This window comes from Martes martes (genome assembly GCF_963455335.1).
Source record: "Martes martes genome assembly, chromosome: 2".
In the NCBI taxonomy this organism is placed as follows: domain Eukaryota; kingdom Metazoa; phylum Chordata; class Mammalia; order Carnivora; family Mustelidae; genus Martes; species Martes martes.
The window spans coordinates 61,094,512-61,114,845 of record NC_137889.1 but is presented as its reverse complement, the minus strand read 5'-3'; the positions used below and the strand labels follow the sequence as shown (position 1 = coordinate 61,114,845).

The window sequence follows — 20,334 nt, the reverse complement described above, 5'->3', positions numbered from 1 at the left end:
TTTCTGATGGAAAAGGCTGCATGCAGACCCTTATTTATTGGCCTTTTACTCAACAAAAGGCTCAAAGTACTTGGGCTAAATGAAGGCCTAACAAGGGCCTATGCACATGGCAACCGTCTCAGAGGTTCTTCTTATTGAGTTAGAGTGTGATGATTGTATTTCAGCACGATATAGTGAGACCTTGGTGGCAGAAAAGGAGTGACCCTCTGGAAGTAGGGCTGGGAAAGTATAGCTGACCCTTGAACAAGACTTAGGGATGCTGACCCCTTCCTTGCACAATTAAAAGCCTACATTAACTGTTGATTTCCCTAATACTTAACTACTAATAATCTGTGTTTTTTTTTTAAAAAGATTTTATTTATTTGTTAGAGAGAGGGAGAGAGAGAGAGAGAGAGAGAGAGAGAAACCACACAAGCAAGGGGAGTTGCAGGCAGAGGGAGAAGCAGGCTCCCAGCTGAGCAAGAAGCCCGATGTGGGACTCGATCCCAAGACCCTGAGATCATGACTTGAGCCAAAGGCAGACACTAACTGAATGATCCACCCTGGCGTCCCTAAATAATCTACTGTTGATCAAATGCCTTACTGATAATATAAACTGTCAATTAACTCGTATTTGGTGTTATGTGCATTATATACTGTATTCTTACAATAAATAAAGCTAGAAAAATGCTATTAAGAAAATCATAAGGGGGGCACCTGAGTGGCTCAGTGGGTTAAACCTCTGCCTCCAACTGAGGTCATGTTCTCAGGGTCCTGGGATGGAGCCCCGCATCAGGCTCTCTGCTCAGCAGGGTGCCTGCTTCCCCCCTCTCTCTCTGCCTGCCTCTCTGTCTACTTGTGATCTGTCAAATAAATAAAATCTTAAAAACAAAACTCTAAAATCCTAAGGAAAAGAGAGTACTGTTCCTATTTACTAAAAAGAATTTGTGAATAAGTGGACCCAAACAGGTCAAACCTATGTTGTTCAAGGGACAACGAATAGTAAATGGCAGAATTGGTTTTTTATTTTATTTAGGTAGACTCTAAAGAAGGGTTAGAAATACAAATTTGTATGTCTTCCTTAGTTCACAGTTTTGGTATCCAAACTGACTAGTTACAGTCTTGAAGCCAAATTGTTTAAAAAGTTTTATTTGGTAGCAGAAAATACCTACAATTGGATCTTTACAAAAAAATTTGTGCAAAGGGGGGAAAATAAACATACATAAGATTTTGCTGTCGAAATTTGGGATGATTATCAACAATTGCTGCAGGTTACAACAACTTACACAAAGCCACATCTTTTTAGGGAAAGAAAGTAGAAGCTACGCTAATCCCTTGACTAAACAGTTTGCTGAAACTCGTAACAGACATTATAATGAACCTAAAGAAAGTTAAGTTTATGGAAAAGAAGACAAGCTAAATTATTTCAAGCTGTAAGAATACAGAAACATATTTAGTCAGAGTAAAAACGAATTATCTCCACAACCTGGCAATCAGCTTCTCATGCTATCAAGTCTATAATGTCAACATTATTCATTTACACCATGGCTTTTCATTTCAGAACTGTCAGTGTTTTAAATTATATACAGATTTACATATATCAGATGTTATTGACAGTCTTACCCTAAGATATGTATGTATGTACGTATGTATATATATGTCTCTCTCCCTGTAGCCACTTGATTTGGTCATATGTACAATCCCTGATATGGACTCAACTGTTTATTTGACAATAAAGGACAAGACCCAACAGAATGATCCAAAGACAGAGTTAAGAGAGACTTTGTTGTCTCTGAATTTCTAGAGGTTTTGTATTCATTCAACATACTAATACCAATACTTTCAGTGGGCCAAAGAAAGAGGCACTAAGAGCGTTTGAAAGCATCCAAGAATTGAGATCACTGTCTATGGTACAGTGTACAGGCATAAAGTAGCTACTGTTTTAAAAAATATCAAAAATACTGTTTTCATTAAAGGGAGGTAAGCAGACAACTTCCTACAAGTAGAAAAAGAAATACAAACACTGTGGTTCAATTTCTAGTTTAAATGTGTTTATGAATATGAAGATTGTGACCCCCATTAATTATAGAGTCCACAAGAAATTGACTTATGACCTTAATGTGCAAGTATAGCAGTGTTTCTCTATCAAATTTAGTCTATGATTAAATACAATGCTATACACACACACACACACATTCATAGCAGTACCTAATGGGATTCTCTAAAATGCTCACAGTAGCTTATCTGGTATTGATGAAGATGTACAGAGTGTAGATAAAAACCATCTTTTATAGCTTACTAAGTGATACCTTCCATGGGTTAAGTAGCTTAAATTATTCAAGTTTAAACTTCAATTCTTAAAAGCAGAACTGTGCTTTGGTATTCAAAACCTCATAAAATTTTACTGTTTTTCAAAGTAAGAAATAAAAATACCCAACATCAAACACGTGGGAGAAAAAGACTTCTGACTTATAACGTAACTCACATGATTAACCAGTGGTTTCCAAATCTTGCCGGGCTAAAACTCAGCTTTTTGGAGGTGATTAGGTTTTAAAAATTTTTGTTTTTATGAATGTGTATTTTTAAAACAATAAAAATGCACATCCTAATGTGTTACATACCCCCTCCCTTTCTTCTTTTTTTTAACCACACTGAAGACTGTGTATGTATTAACTTCCATTACAAGAATGTTTTTTTTAAAATCTTGGAATACAACTTCAGCTATCTCTAATTAAAGAACATTCTGAGATGTGTACTTAAAACCTGCTATTATTTACACTTACTTAAGTTTGTGTGAATCAAATCTTTCTTGATAATATGCAAATAAAGCAAATTGGCTGCTGAAGTTTTTGGCCAACTCTATAATGCCAATTACACATTTGTGTTACTCGCAAATTTTATTCCTAGTAATGGGTTAAGATAAATAAACTTAAATGTGAACCCAAAATATTTACACTGATAAAATGAACTTTTCAGACTTTATGTGTTGGCGTTACACAAAATTTTATTAAAAAAAAATTTTATTGAAGATTCCACTGCTAAAAAATGTTTGGAAAATGATGCTCCATAAGAAACTGTCTTTTAATTTGTTAATACAATGTTTTAACGTGATTACATTTTCTATAACTAACTGCCTAATACATTTCAATTCTTAAACTATCCTGCACAGTGGGAAACCTTTTACAAATTAGAGTGCTGCAGGTCTTCAAAAATGGTAACTTGTAAAAAATGGAAAACCGACACTAAAAAAGTCAGTCTATTTGCCTTAGACTCTTGATAGGCAGCTTTAGACAACATTTCCACCTTCGAATTGATAATATACGTATTGAATATATTTACTGTTGTGTTCTAAATCTGAAAATGCATTCATCTTCCACATAACACAATTTAGCAACTTTACACATCAATTGTGCTGTGTGTTTTAATAGTTTAGGCACATTTCAGGAATTTTGGATTTTATTTTGTGGTTTCATTACAAAACAGCTTGCGCACACCAAATTCAAACAGTCTTTTTATTTAAAGATCCACCTGAAAATTCACTCCTGGGTTTTAGTTTTCATTTAAAAAGATGCAAACATTTAAAAGCATCAAATGTTACTAGTCTACAATTCATCTTGTTATGAACATTTTTTAGTTCATGAATTGGGGAAATAAACCCATTACACTGATTAGGCACAGTACTATGGCCAAGAGACCAGATATCAGGGTACATCTATGTGCTTAGGCAACAGTTAGAGGTCTGAATGGAGGGAATCATGCCTCAGCTGTGGGCACGCCTATCTCCGCCCCCTCCGAAAACTGTTAGTAAGTCTCAAATCAGTAAAAGATTGTATGTAACTTAGTTAAAAAACAAGCAAACAACTATACCTGCTTTCTAAATTACACTGCAAAGCCAAAACAGATAAATACAACTATAGCCTCACTATAAAAAAATTTGTGGTTTTGATATCCATGTCATAGGACCATATTATAGGTGAGAAAGAATTATATAATTTCTTAGGTCGTTTCAGAAATCTGGTTGGAAGAGGTCCATGACAATAAGATTTCACATTATAGCAATGCTTCAATATTTCTTGAATTAGGGCAGTGAATAGAAATCACAGTACAAAATCCTTAATTCTTTTACTGGAAAAGCAGTAAGTGCTACATATGAGAATCACTTATAGAACATCTATTTTTTAAAATGTAGATATAAAATATTAATTGCATAGGGATTTAAATATAAGGCCAAGAAGAATATAAAGTAAAGTTAAAAAAATCATAGAAAGGGCACTACGGTGTCAAAAGATAGAATTTCATTCTTAAGAGTAATAAATCTGAATTACTGTCTAATTAAAAAAATCACAGTATGTTGCTATAACTAACAGTGAATGTTTCATTAGGTCCAAACTGGAAACCAATATTAGGACTTACAAGAACACAACTAAAGCTCATTGTCTAAACCTGATCAGTGTATTAGCACATCGGTGCCTGGTACGTACCTGATTAGTTACATAACCTACGTTTTGCAAATAATGTAAAGTTTAATACACGTTAACAAGTGTGAGAGCACATCATCACCGCATGCTGTAAGTGATCTACAGTCTTACTTGACAGTGTAATTATTCAGTCTTTCCAAGGTGCAAGACCCCACCTGGCAGAATCTTCACTCAGTGAATCAAAAACACTGTAATAAACAAAATACAATAAAGTTCCACCACTGAAAACTAAATGTACATGAACCAGAGAATTAGTTCCTGACACCAGTACATGATTATCCACAGCATTCTGGAAGGCAGTGAATGATGAGTCCAACTGTACTCTGTAGTTTAAGCTAATGGTTATCACCTTAAGTTTTGGGTAGAAAGGTAAATTGTGGATCTACTTCTCATTTTAATGTTGTTAGAGTGCACTTTAAAGAGCAATTTCCAAATCTAAAAGTAGCTTAGTTAACTTAGTATTGTTATATAGAGTAGTGTGAGGAAAAACAAGAACTCCCAAAGGAATTATGTTACGGAACATTTGGGAATACCCAAACCAATGTTTTAAATGAAAAAGTACATAAATACAGTAATACTACTAGTGAGTTAACTATGGAACAAATGTTTCTCTGGGAGCTAAACAACACTATTTTCCCATATTATTTACATGTTATGAATTGTTCAGATACCACAAAGCACCATTTACAGTTTAAATTGTTTGATTATGTCTGAAAGGTCCTTTGACTTCAATTCTACTCAGTTGAGGATCTATCTAGAAGTGTCAAGTCTTCTTCAGTTAAACAGGATTTATCTCTACAATTCAGTTCTCTTTTGTTCAGAATCAGTGAAGCAGTATTTTCATTTCACAATCTTGGCTGGTGTTTCCGATTCTGTGGACTGTCTCCCGTCTGTCCAGGCTTCCCGGGTACTCTTTAGAGCCAAGGTCTTCTGTTGGTCAACCACAACATAATCTACTCTCTCATCAGCCACACTGCTGCCCGAGCCACTGCTCTTTTGCTAAAAAGCAAAGAAGAACACCATAAAGCCCCACATATAAAAGAGTTCTGAGTGAAATTTAGTCTTAAAATGCCAGACACTCACATGCTGTGAATAACTCTTGAAATTCTATTGGGTCACACACACACATACTCACAAAGTAACATTACCTCAATCTAAAAATGTTGTTTTTTTCCTAATTGTACATTGTTTTCCCCTTAGGTTTAAAATTACTATATATAAGAATACAGACTAATGCTCCCAACACAGACAGAACTCTTAGAAAATAGGGATTGCAGACCCCTGGTTCATCTTAAGATACACAGCTTACTTCTCCCTCTAGCTGAAGCTTCACTTTTTCAAGTCCTTAGAACATGTATCAGTGTTTACTTTTGGAGCTAAGAAATGTTTTTTGAAAAGCAGTATCTCAATGGCAAACTACATAGGCTGACAGGATCTCTTAGTTTTTTTTTTTTTTTTAAGGTGTTATTTATTTATTTGAGGGAGAGAGAGACTGCGCACAAGTAGGGGGAGTGGCAGAGGGAGAGGGAGAAGCAGGATCCCCGCTGAGCAGGGAGCAGGACCTGGATCATGACCTGAGCCCGAAGGTAGATGCTAAACCGACTGAGACACCCAGGTGCCCTAGGACCTCTTATTTTTAAAATACAACTAAAGACTAACTAACTTAAGACACATATAATTTTTAATGCAGTGCTGGGCTCTCTGGAAGTAAGAGAAATACCCGAGGTGTGAGGGAAACAGAGAGGACAAAGAGCTGCTCACGGTAAACTTTACAGTTGTCTTTAGGATGAATGTCAATCTCAGCAATGCAATTAGGAGGCCCTGGATGGGATGGCATGCCCAATCTGAGACCATCCTGTTAAGCTAGGGACCCCTAAAGGGAACTGCTTCCCAGCAGAAGAAAATGCAAATCTATTTTGAAGGAAATTTAGGTCTGCAGGATTCCCACAGATACACTCAGGAAAATGAATTTGCAAAAAAAAGGAATAAAACATGTAAGGAAATAAGCTATGAAGAGTGAGCAGAAAGAATAAACACATATTTAGACCTCCAAGGTCTGATACTGAAATGACAATAAACAGTATAAAATATATATGCACAAAATCTTTAAAGGAATCAAGAAAACTAAATAAAAGGAGTAAGAAACTATTCAAAACAGCTAGGTATAGTTTAAAAAAACAAGCAAAATTTCATTTTAGAAATAAAAATAAAATAACTGAAATTAAAAATTAAACAATGGGTTAAACAGGATAATTGTTGACAGTGAACTTGGTGACAGATCAAAAAAAAATTATCCAGGGGCGCCTGGGTGGCTCAGTGGATTAAAGCCTCTGCCTTCGGCTCGGGTCATGATCTCAGGGTCCTGGGATCGAGCCCCGCATCGGGCTCTCTGCTCAGCGGGGAGCCTGTTTCTCCCCCTCCTCTCTCTCTGCCTGCCTCTCTGTCTACTTGTGATCTCTATCAAATAAATAAATAAAATCTTAAAAAAAAATTATCCAGAGAAGCACAAAGAGATGAATAGAAAGAAAATATGAAAAGGTGAAGATGTATGGAAAATAGAGTAAGTTCTAACTAATCTGTAATAAGAAACCTCAAATAAGAGGATAAGAGGAATAGTTGAAAAGCTGTATTTAAAGAAGTAATTACTGGAAAAAAAAAAGAAAAGGAGATAATGACTAGGACTTTTCCAGAATTGATTAAAAAAATACAAATCCAGACATAAAAACAGTACAACTTCCATCAAGCATGATAAATAAAAAGGAATCTATGTCTAGATACATTGTAGTAAATCTGTAGAATACTGAAGATACAGAAAAGATCTTAACATCAGCCAGACAAAAAAGACAAATTATCTACAAAGGAACTATATTAGATTGACAGCATATTTTTCAACAGGAACAATGGAAGCCAGATGATAGTGAACAGTATCTTCTATGTGTTGAGAGAAATTTATTGCCAATTAAGAACTGTGAACTCAAAAAAACTTTTTCAAGAACGAGGACAAAATACAGATTTTTTTTCACTCACACAAAAATTGCAAGAATCTATCACTAATAGGCCCCTCCTGCCCCCAAGAGGAACTTTTTCTTTTTTTTTTTAAAGATTTATTTATTTATTTATTTGTCAGAGAGAGAGAGAGAGAGAGGAGCGAGAGTGAGCACAAGCAGACAGAGTGGCAGGCAGAGGGAGAAGCAGGCTCCCCGCCGAGCAAGGAGCCCGATGTGGGACTCGATCCCAGGACGCTGGGATCATGACCTGAGCCGAAGGCAGCTGCTTAACCAACTGAGCCACCCAGACGTCCCTCCCAAGAGGAACTTCTAAAAGATGTATTTCAGGAGGAAGAAAAAATGATTAACCAGGGTTAAGCATCCAACTCTTGATTTCAGCTCAGGTCATGATCTCAGGGTTGTGAGATCGAGCTCTGAGTTGGGCTCTATGCTGGGTGTGGAGCCTGCTTAAGATTCATTCTCTTTCCTTCTCTCTCTGCTCTTTTCCTCACATGCCCTCGCCGCCCCTCCCCAGTCCACCTCTCTCAAGAAAAACAGAAAAAAAGAAAGAAAAAATGAATATAGGAGGAAGGGCTAAAATATAAGAAGAAACGGTAAGAAAGAGAAGTTTGCAAATATGTAGGAAAATGTAAGTAAACACTGTCTATATTATAAGAATACTACTACTACTACTACTGTGTAATTTGTGGATTTAAGAAATGGAAAAAACCAAAACTTTGGTCAAAAATAGCACATATGTCAGAAGGGGAGTAATGTGAGCTAACAATGGAAAGAGTATGAAGATAATGAATAACTTCAGATTTAGCTAAGCAAGCACTTCAAAAGTAACCACTAAAATAGAAGTATATCATTTCTACAACATTAAAAAGGAAAAAAAAGCAACTTATTATCTCCGTAACTTTGTTAATTGTGATTTATGAAACAATATTAAGTAACAGACTTTATTAAGTTTAAATTAAACATACTAATAAAATTTCCTCAAAGGAAACATGATTCTGTGGGTTTAAAAAAGGTGAGCTAATTGTTTTTATAGAATGAGATTTTACTTACCTTACGTGGTGGTGTGGATTTCCCAGAATCTAAATCTAGATCTAGGTATTCCACTTGTTTGTCTCCTTTGGGCTTGACCATAGGACTGCTTCTTCCATCAAGACTATTACTGCCAAAAAGATTCTGAAAATGGTAATACAACAAATCAACTGTTGGACATCCATGAGACATACTGCTTATTTTGTTCGTCATCTACTAAAGCCAAAATATTTATTTCAAGAGGATATGGTTTAAAACAATGTCTGCTTAGAAAGTTAAATAACCTTTTAGGATTGGAGGAAAATAAGTAATATTAATACAATTAGTTACAACTTAGCTTAGAGCAAGTTAAACGTAGTTTTAAAAGTCAAACTGTTCACACTAAGACTGAAACATCAAGCTACAATTAGTTGCGAGAGTGCCACCTGAACATTATTAAAATGGTATCTTTACTCAATTACATTTTTAAACTACCAGATCCTTTCACTCCTTGCTTTCTAACTGAAGTCTTTAAAAAGTCCTATATTTTATTGAAAAGCTTTCATGTTGGGGCACTTGGGTGGCTCAGTCAGTTGAGCCACTGACTCTTGGTTTCAGCTCAGGTCATGATGTCAGGGTCATGCGATCAGCTCTGTGCTCAGCAGGGAGTCTGCTGGAGTCTCCCTCTCCCTCTGTCCCTCCTCCTGCTTGCGTGCGCTCTCTCTCTCAAATAAATAAATTGGTAAACCTTTAAAAAAAAAAGCTCTCAAACTGAAATTAGTTTAGAATATGTATATTAACTAAAGGCTATAAACAATTATTGCACTGGCAAAATCTGTTTGTTTTAACCATCTGGAATTTTTACCACTTCATTTCTTCTGTCTTCTCTTTAGCCTTATTTCTTCTGTCCTAATAGGAATTGTACAAGTGAAGAGCTACGCTCTAAAAAAAGATAAAGGAAAAAAAAGATAGAGGACACCAATAAATGATAAAAATGAAAAAGCCTGAGATAGCAAAATGCAAAAGAAACAAGCTATTAGGAACTTGAAGATCAATGCTGAACAAGAAGGAAAGGATGACATAAATTTATGCCCCTACATATACCCTCTACGCTAATTACAATAGTTCCAAATGTGTGCCAACAAATGCCTTGTTTCCCTGCCTTGCTGCTTCCAGCCTCACCTAGAAATATTCTGGACTTCTCGTAGTCAAGACATTAGCAGCTCCCATCCTTGCATCTTCTATCACGTACATATGAATATTCACATATTATCTCATACTTCTGAAGAAAACCATAATGATGTAATATATTTAAAAGTTATACTTGTTATAATAAACAAAACAATTTGGCAACTCCATAAATCTGGTTTTGTTCTTTTTTTTTTTTTAAGAGCGCACACATACCAGCAGGGGTGGGGTGGAGAGAGTGAAAGAGAGAATCTTAACCAGGCTCCACGTCCAGCCCACAGCCCCAGGCAGGGCTTGATCTCAGGACTCTGAGTTCATCACCTGAGCTGAAATTGAAATCAAGAGTTGGATGCTTGACCAAGCTACCCAGGTGCCCCCTCTTGATCCTTTTATATTGCTACTCCTTTTCTTCTAGCTCAAGTTAAACAGAGTAAACTGTGGTTCTGGCAAAGGAAACTGCTAGAAAAACACTGAATTCATTTCCTCTTTTGAAGCAGGGGTGCTAATAGCCTGTGTGAAACATTTTTGTGAATTAGAGAAGGTACTCCTGTCTGCGGGTCTACACAGATCTGTGCCAGGGTCCATGGCGGGGTGAGCAGGACATGGTCTGAACTGCATGTACCCACAGACACAATACTGTGCAGTCTACCGTATATATTACACACTGTAAACAGTATACTTATGCAGGAGCAGCTGCAGGACTGAATGTGAGGGCTCTATTTGTAGGAACAGATCTTCTGACCAAATCTATGAACTACTACTGATAAAGCATTAAAAAAATATTGACAGTAACATGTAGGGCACAAAAACGTGTAAGCAAGTTTTGCTGCTCAATTATAGGTATTTCCCTCTCCCTTTTTTTCCCTAATTCATAAAAAGACTGAATTTTTTTTCTGAATGACTCCATATTTCATTCTCACATAAAAAATCAAGCAGAAGTGTGTGTGTGTAAAATTTTGTATTCAAATGTGACTCATGAAAGAACCCAGGCCCGGAATTCCCCTAACTGGAAATACCTACAGTTGTTCATAGTATGGAAAGACTATCAAAGGAGCCTAGGAGCTTATATGATGTACACATTTAAACTCAACAAATTGTTCCTAAAGAGAATTTCTCAGAATTGCTAGTTAAACTGTTTTCTGTCTAGTTATTATTAGAATTGGAAATTTTTTCATCTTTAAGTATTGTTAAAATTTGGGTCCCTGCAAGGTAGTCCATTTACTCTTGTTCTAATCTCAACCGGGAACAGCCTGTCTCTGCTTTCTAGTCTTTAACCCTCTGTTTTCCCAAAACAGTTTAGAAAAACCCTAAGATTCTAGGAGTGATCATGATGTTCTGTGAATTAAAAAAAGCAAAAAACAAAAAACAGTAGTGCTTTGATTTTCTAAAGTTCTTTTTAAAGTATGGAAAATTGTTGAACATATTTTTGTTGTTATTGTTTATAACAATATTTATATCTTTAGTAGTGATGTACAGTCACACAAATTTCAAGTGTCATATTAAGGGATCACTTCATGAATGCCTGACTTTGGATCTCTGTATAAATTAATAGGCAGCATCATGGTTTCATTAAACACCACCTGCTCTATGATCACCAGTATGGAAATGCATCATGCTTTGAATCTTCAATGTATAGAATTTAATCTTCATTGTAGGCATAAGACAGATTTGATCTGATCTGATTTGATCTGATCCTGTCTCAACTTCTCCAAAACAATTTTTTACTGACTTCATCTGTCCAAGCATAATGAGATCTTGTGAATTTCTATGGTATTCCATTAATGCACTAACTCCCAAGAGGGACGGAAAACATTGCTGTAACTATATCACAACTGTCTGGACTATGATGAACTCTTGCAGCTGGCAGCATGAGTAAATGGAAATGGTGGTTGGCTTTTCTACTGTGAAGGGAGAGGGGTGTGTGTGTGGGTGTGTATGTGTGTGTTTTCACCAGGAATATTTTTGTTTATTTCTAACACTTAGGACCTAAGTACTTTAGAAAATCATTGGCTGGCAGCAAAACTATCTTTCTGGCTTAATGTTACAAGCTATAAAAGAATAATTTTATTTTCTTTAACTTTCTGAATGTAACATTTTTCTTTCTCATGTTTTCCTTTCACCTAACACTAAGTCATGACAAATCACATTTCCAAACTTGCCTATTACATGTCCTTTCTAAGATTTTTATGGTAATTTACTATTTGGGGCAAAAGGAAACTCTTAGTATCTCAGAAAATAATTGTTTTTATAATTTAAAAAAATCCATTCAACCAGGTAAAGATAAAAATTGATGACAGTATGTACTCTGATACTGCACTGAGGATTTATGCAGACTTTTACCAGTCTATATTTACTATGATGAGAAAAAAAAAGTTAATAAAAGTAAAACCCCACTTACCAAATTAAAAAATTGTGAATGCAAAAGCAGAAACCAATTAGTAAAAACTGCCTTAAAAATCAGTGAAAGGATTATTGATAAAGCTAGTTTGTATTCTAATCCAGGGCTGATGTAAATATTTTAAATTATCTTATTCATTTTGAACATCGTATACATTTGATATTTTAAAGTTAATTAATTTAAGCACCACATCAAGCTTTTCAAATCATTTCATTTTTATGAGGAACCTGTTTTTGCCTAAAGTACATTAAAGATGTAAAACACATTTGTTGCTAGAAATGGACTTTTCTATTTGAACCTCTAGAGTATCACTCTAAAGAAAATAAAGCCACTAAAATGTTACCCGTTCCAAATTTTGATATGACATGTTTGCTTACCTTGGCAGATACTACCTGGTTGTGCCCTAGCAGCTGCCTTTCCTTCTCCCATGTGAATGGGTTTTTAGCCAGGCCCACTGTCCTTCAGAAGAAAGGATGTTTCCCAGGCCCTTTCATGTTTATGTGGCCATATGGTGTGTACGGCAGTTTCTGGGAACCTTTTTTACAAGCAGATAGGCTGTGCTCTATCCTGAAACTTAGAATGTGAACTGCTGGTGCAGCACGACCTTGTTCTATGAGCTTGTGAGCCACACCCAGAAGATGGCGGATGGGAGAGCTGGAAGGGGTCAGAGTCCCTGAGGACTCTGTAGAACAGGGCTCTGCCACAACAACCATGGCTTGACTCTCTCTGGACTCTTACATGAGGAGAAATAAACATGTTTTAAATCACTGTTATTTGTTTATTTTTTGTTACTCAGAGGTGAATCTAATCATAACTGATATACTTGTCTACTAAAATACAAGTAACAGAGCAAGCACTGAATCTGATTTGAGGGAAAATAAAAGTAAAATATTTTTAAACATTAAAATCAGATTTTATTCTTAAGTATCTGAAGTATTTTCTGGAAACTTAAAACTTCTGCGGAACACAAGCTTGCTACAGTTATAAAATTCTTGTGCCTTATGGTAATACAGCCATTCTGAAACAAATCAGGTTTGTACAGCCAATCTGAAACAAATCAGGTCTGTAATCTTTAAGGCACCTCTAAGGGTATATTATTGAAAGATTGTCAAAGACCTCCTATATAAGATCATTTCACTCTAAGGGTACAGTGGGCCTGGAGAACTGCATTGTGCAATACTCCACTATATTTTTTTGAATAGTTTCAAAAAATCAAATATATCTTAAAATAAATATAACTATAAAATTTTATGATTTTTAACTCATTCTAATCTACTTTATAGATGCTGATATTACACACTGACCTTTATTGGTTTTAAACTTTACCATACTATTATTTAAGAAGCTTATTATTTAAGAAGCATTTATTATTTAAGAAGCACTTTAAAAAGTTGTCTTCTATCCTTTTTCCTTAAGTATATAAAGGATGTAAGGGTAAGATGTAGAGGTAGGAAGAAAGGTCCCGGCCTGCAGGACCTGGAAGGGCTGCTTGTAAAGACTTTACGTACTGAGTCCTCGCTGGACAGGTTTGGGTTCATGGGAACGTAATTCTCCTCACTGTCATGGGAGTCACTGCTTGAAGTTGTGCTGTGCACTGAATCCGGTCGGGGAGACAAGGGAAACCTAGAGGAGCTAATTACAGAAACCACTGTTACAAACCTAAACCTGGACAATTTCTAAAATCACTTCCAAAATAAAAATGAGTGATAGTTTACATTCTTTCAGAAATATTCACTGAAGTTTACAATCATTTATTATACACATTTATCTTAATGAAATTTATTGTATACATTCAAATGCACATAGTGTATCTTCAGGCATCAAGTTCCTTGTGAAGAACAAAAAAAGTACTGTCAGTGATTTGGGGAATAAGTAGAAAGTCACAGATATGAAAAGAAATATTGAAGAGTTCCTAGTTATAAAGAACTAGCTATATGAACACATAAAACACTAACACATATTTAATGCAGGTTTGTAACTTCACATATACATTTCCCTATACATATTTTAAAAAATCTTGATTAAATAAACCCCACAAGAAACTGCCATATTTTCCAGATCAGTGGGTCTCAGAAATTTCTAGTTTCGTGAACCATTTACACCCTTAAAAATTATTGAGAACCCCAAAGAACATTGTTTATTTGGGTTACACCTATTTACCATATTACAACTAATAGAACATTTTTTAAAAACACAAGAGTAATAGTCTAAGATAGCAGAGGAATAGGAGACTTTAATTTTGTCTGGTCCCAGGAATTTAGCGAGATAGCTATCAAATAATTCTGAACACCTAAGAACTCAACTGGAGAGCTAAGAAAAGAATAGCTGCAACTCTACAAATAGAAAAGCAACCACTTTCTGCAAGAATGACAAAACGGAAAAACTCACCTCAAAAAAGAGAACAAGAGGCAGAACTCACTGCCAGAAACCTAATCAGGATGCACATAAGTTAAGATGTTGGAACTACAGTTCAGAATAACGATTATTATAAAGATACTAGCTGAGATTGAATAAAAGCATAGACGACACTAGAAAATCCCTTTCTGGAGAAATAAAAGAACTAAAATCTAACAAAGTTGAAGTCAAAAAGGCTATTAATGAGATGCAATAAAAAACAGAGGGTCTAACTGCTAGGATACGTGAGACAGAAGAGAGAATTAGTGATATAGAAGGTCAAATGATGGAGAACAAAGAAGCTGAGAAAAAGAGGAAGAAACAACTACTGGAACACAAGGGGAGAATTTGAGAGATAAGTGATATAATAAGACCAAACAATATTAGAATAATTGGGATCCCAGAAGAAGAAGAAAGAGAGAAAGGGGCAGAAGATAGACTGGAGCAAATTATAGCGGAGAACTTCCCTAATTTGTGGAGAAAACAGGCATCAAAATCCAGGAGGCACAGAGAACCCCCCTCAAAATCAATAAAAATAGGTCAACACCTCAACATATAATAGTTAGACTTGCAAATCTCAGTGACAAAGAGAAAATGCTGAAAGTGACTTGGGACAAGAGGTCTATAACCTAAAAGGGCAGAACATTAGAATGGCAGCTGACCTATCCACAGACACCTAGAAGGCCAGAAAGGACTTGGCATGATACATTCCAGGCACTAAACAAGAAAAATATGCAGCCAAGAATACTACAACCAGCTAGGCTGTCATTGAAAACAGAAGGAGAGATAAAAAGCTTCCAGGACAAACAAAAACTAAAAGAATTTGCAAACACCAAACCAGCCCTACAGGAAATACTGAAAGGGGTCCTCTAAGTAAAGAGAAAACCTAAAGGTAACATAGACCAGAAAGGAACAGAGATAATATACAGAAACAGTCACTTTACAAGCAATACAGTGACACTAAATTCATATCTTTCAATAGTTACCCTGCAGGTAAATAGGCTAAATGCCCCCAATCAAAAGACACAGGGTATCAAACTGGATAAAAAAGCAAGAACCGGGGACGCCTGGGTGGCTCAGTGGGACGCCTGGGTGGCTCAGTTGGTTAAGCAGCTGCCTTTGGCTCAGGTCATGATCCCAGGGTCTTGGGATCGAGTTCCGCATCGGGCTCCTTGCTCAGCGGGGAGCCTGCTTCTCCCTCTGCCTCTGCCTGCCTCTCTGTCTGCCTGTGCTCACTCTCTCTGACAAACGAATAAATAAAAAAATCTTTAACAACAAAAAAAAGCAAGAACCGTGGATATGCTATCTGTAAAGACTCATTTTAGACCCGAAGACATCTCCAGATTGAAAGTGAAGGGGCTGAAAACCATTTACTATGCTAATGGACATCAAAAGAAAAATGGAGTAGCGATCCTTATATCAGACAAATTAGATTTTAAACCAAAGACTGTAATAAAAGATGAGGAAAGTCACTATATCATAATTAAAGGGTCTATCCAACAAGAGTATCTAAAAATTATAAATATGTATGCCCCTAACCTGGGAGCAGTCAATTATATAAACTAATTAATAACAAATTAAAGAAACAGGTTGATAATTATACAATAATATTGGGGACTTTAACTCCCTACTCACTGAAATGGACAGATCATCTAAGCAAAAGATCAACAAGGAAATAAAGGCTTTAAATGACACACTGGACCAGATGGACGTCACAGATGTATTCAGAACATTCCATCCCAAAGCAACAGAACACACATTCTTCTCTAGTGCACATGGAACATTCTCCAGAATAGATCACATCCTGGGTCAAAAATCAGGTCTCAATCAGTACCAAAAGACTGGGATCATTCCCTGCATATTTTCAGACCACAGTGCTCTGAAACTAGAACTCAATCACAAGAGGAAAGTTGGAAAGAACTCAAATTCATGGAGGCTAAAGAGCATCCTACTAAAGAATAAATGAGTCAACCAGGGAATTAAAGAATTTTAAAAAATGCATGGAAACAAATGAAAATGAAAACAAGACTGTTCAAAATCTCTGGGACACAGCAAAGGTGGTCCTAAGAGGAAAGTATATAGCAATACAAGCCTTTCTCAAGAAACAAGAAAGGTCTCAAATACACAACCTAACCTTACACCTAAGGAGCTGGAGAAAGAACAGCGAAGAAAGCATAAACCCAGCAGGAGAAGAGAAATCATAAAGATCAGAGCAGAAATCAATGAAATAGAAACCAAAGAACAGTAGAACAAATTAACGAAACTAGGAGTTGGTTCTTTGAAAGAATTAATAAGATAAACCCCTGGCCAGACTTACCAGAAAGAAAAGAGAAAGGACCCAAATGAATACGATCACGACTGAAAGAGGAGAGATTACAGTCAACGCTGAAGAAATAGAAACAATTATAAGAACACATTACGACCAATTATATGCCAACAAATCAGGCAATCTGGAAGAAATGGATGTACTCCTCGAGATGTATAAACTACCAAAACTGAGCCAGGAAGAAATAGAAAACCTGAACAGACTGGTAACCAGCAAGGAAACTGAATAATAAAAAATCTCCCAACAAATAAGAGCCCAGGGCCAGACAGCTTCCCAGGGGTATTCTACCAAACACCAAAAGAAGAATTAATACTTATTCTGAAGTTGTTTCAAAAAAATAGTAATGGAAGGAAAGCTCCCAAACTCTTTTTATGAGTCCAGCATTACCTTGATCCCAAAACCAGACAAAGACCCCACCAAAAAGGAGAAATACAGACCAATATTATGGAAGAACATGGATGCAAAAATTATCACCAAAATACTAGCCAACAGGCTCCAACAGTACATTAAAAGGATTGTTCACTACAACCAAGTGGAATTTATTCCTGGGACGCAACAGTGGTTCAACATTCAGAAATAAATCACTGTGATACACTATATTAATAAAAGAAGGGACAAGAACCATATGATTCTCTCAACAGATGCAGAAAAAGCATTTGACAGCATTTTTTCTTGATCAAAACTCTCCACAGTGTAGGGGTAGAGGGTAAACACCCCAATATCATGAAAGCTATCTACGAAAAACTCACAGCGAATATCATTCTCAATGGGGAAAACCTGAGAGCTTTCCCCCTAAGGTCAGGTACATACTAGGGATGTCCACTCTCACCACTGTTGTTCAACATAGTATTAGAAGTTCTAGCCCCAGCAAGCACACAACAACAACATCACTCTGCAGATGATATGATACTCTATGTGGAAAACCCAAAAGACTCCACCCCAAAATTGTAAGAACTCATACAAGAATTCAGCAAAGTGGCAGGAAATAAAATCAATGCACAGAAATCGGATGCATTTCTATACACTAACAATGAGACAGAAGAAAGAGAAATTAAGCTGATCTCATTTACAGTTGCACCAAAACCCATAAAATACCTAGGAATAAACCTAACCAAAGAAGCAAAGATCTGTACTCTGAAAACTATAGACCACTCATGAAAGAAATTGAGGACAACACAAAGAAACGGAAAAACATTCCAAGTTCGTGAACTGGAAGAACAAATATTGTTAAAATGTCTACACTACCTAGAGCAATTCATTGTAACCCCCTTCAAAATACCATCAACTTTTTTCACAGAATTGAACAAATAACCCTAAAATTTGTAAGGAACCAGAAAAGACCCCAAATAGCCAAAGGAATGTTGAAAAAGAAAACCAAAGCTGGTAGCATCATACTACCGGAATTCAAGCTCTATTACAAAGCTGTAATCATCAAGACAGTATGGTACTGGCACAAAAACAGACACATAGATCAATGCCAACAGAATGGAGAGCCCAGATATGGACCTTCAATTCTTGGTCAACTAATCTTCGACAAAGGAGGAAAGAATGCCCAATGGAAAAAAAGACAGTCTCTTCAACAAATGGTGTTCTAAACACTGGACAGCCACATGCAGAGCAATGAAACTTGACCACTTTATACCACTTTATATACAAAAATAGACTCAAAATGGATGAAAGACCTAAATGTGAGACAGGAATCCATCAAAATCTTAGAGAACACTGGCAGCAAGCTCTTCGTCCTCAGACACAGCAAGTTCTTGCTAGACATATCTTTAAAGGCAAAAATGAACTACTGGGAATTCATCAAGACAAAAAGCTTTTACACAACAAAGAAAACAGGAAAAAAAAAAAAACCCAAAAGACAACTAACAGAATGGGAGAAGATATTTGCGAATGTCTTATTAGATAAAGGGCTAGTACCCAAAATCTATAAAGAACTTATCAAATTCAACACCCAAAGAACAAATCATCCAATCAAGAAATGGGCAGAAGACATGAACATACATTTCTGCAAAAAAGACACCCAAATGGCCAATAGGCACATGAAAAAGTGCTCCACATCACTCGGCATCAGGGAAATACAAATCAAAACCTTAACGAGATACCACCTCATACCAGCGAGAATGGCTAAAATTAACAAGTCAGGAAATGACAGATGTTGGAGAGGATGTGGAGAAAGGGGAACCCTCCCTCCTACACTGTTGGTGGGAATGCAAGCTGGTGCAGCCACTCTGGAAAACAGTACAGAGGATCCTCAAAAATTTGAAAATAGAGCTACCCTATGACCCAGCAATTGCACTACTGGGTATTTACCCCAAAGATACAAATGTAGTGTCTGAAGGGGCACGCACACCCGAATGTTTATAGCAGCAATGTCCACAAGTCCACAATAGCCAAACTATGGAAAGAGGCTAGATGTCCATCAACAGGTGAATGGATAAAGAAGATGTGGTGTATGTATATATATATATATATATATATATGTGTGTGTGTATATATATATGTATATGTGTGTGTATATATATATATATACATACAATGGAATATTACTCCACCATCAAAAAAAAAATGAAATCTTGCCATTTGCAAGGATGTGGATAGAACTCAAACTAAGCTAAATAAGTCAATCAGAGACAGAATTATCATATGATCTCACTCATATGTGGAATTTACAGAGGATCATAGGGAAGAGAAGAAAAAATAATACAAGATGAAACCGGAGAGGGAGACAAACCATAAGAAACTCTTAATCACAGGTAACAAGCTGAAGGTTGCTGAAGGGAAGGGAGGTGGGGGGATGGGGTAACTGGGTGGATGGACATTAAGGAAGGAATGTGATGTAATGAGCACTGGGTAATATATAAGACTGATGAATCACTGACCTCTACCTCTGAAACTAGTAAGACATTATATGTTAATTAACTGAATTTAAAAAAGACTTATACATAAAAACAAACAAACAAAAAACACCACAAGAGTATACAAATATTTTCTATTTATTACCTGTCCCAGGGATATGACTAAACACTATGTAGCCTTCGGAAAACTCCGGCAAATACTCATGAGAGAAAAAGAGTGGAAAAGGCAAAAGACATCGTGGCATCTTAATGAGGATTTGACTTCACAGAACCCCAAAAAGGTAGGCTTTCCAGACCGTATTTTAGGAACCACTGTTCCAGTTATTTTCCATTATAGTGACCAATCAAGGTACATATTTTAAACAAATACTTACTCTCGAGCAAAACTCCTAGTGATGGGAGATCTAACTGGAGCTTGTAGCTCTTCCCATTCTGGCAAAGGTTTTATTTCTAAAGGTGCTGGCTTGACTGAAATGAAAGAGAGAAAAACAGGCTTCAGTACACAGAAATTTGGAAAACAAAACAAGATCCTCACTCTATCTCTCTACTTTTATGTTATAGCCAGAGTACACCTAAGACCAGCTGGTTTCACACATGAAATGAGCTGATGTTACATGATCTGCCCAAGGTGTCGCTAAATAGCGACAAAAGCTAAATTCAATAATGTTTCATGGCTGATGACTCAAAGTCTAAA

At 36.3% G+C, this 20,334-nt stretch overlaps 1 protein-coding gene across 2 annotated transcripts in view; it reads right to left on the bottom strand.

Moving 5' to 3' along the window:
- Positions 1 to 2,962: 2,962 nt before the first annotated feature.
- The window catches only part of GAB1 (GRB2 associated binding protein 1), a 125,727-nt gene continuing 108,355 nt past the window's right edge, over positions 2,963 to 20,334 (bottom strand). For both annotated transcript variants that reach the window (XM_080795726.1, XM_080795727.1), the window contains 4 exons: positions 20,015 to 20,108; positions 13,568 to 13,691; positions 8,516 to 8,638; positions 2,963 to 5,456 (listed from right to left, as the gene is read on the bottom strand). In XM_080795726.1, the coding sequence (XP_080651852.1) occupies positions 5,298 to 5,456; positions 8,516 to 8,638; positions 13,568 to 13,691; positions 20,015 to 20,108 (500 nt within the window). In that variant the 3' untranslated portion in view covers positions 2,963 to 5,297. The remainder of the gene's footprint in view (positions 5,457 to 8,515; positions 8,639 to 13,567; positions 13,692 to 20,014; positions 20,109 to 20,334) is intronic.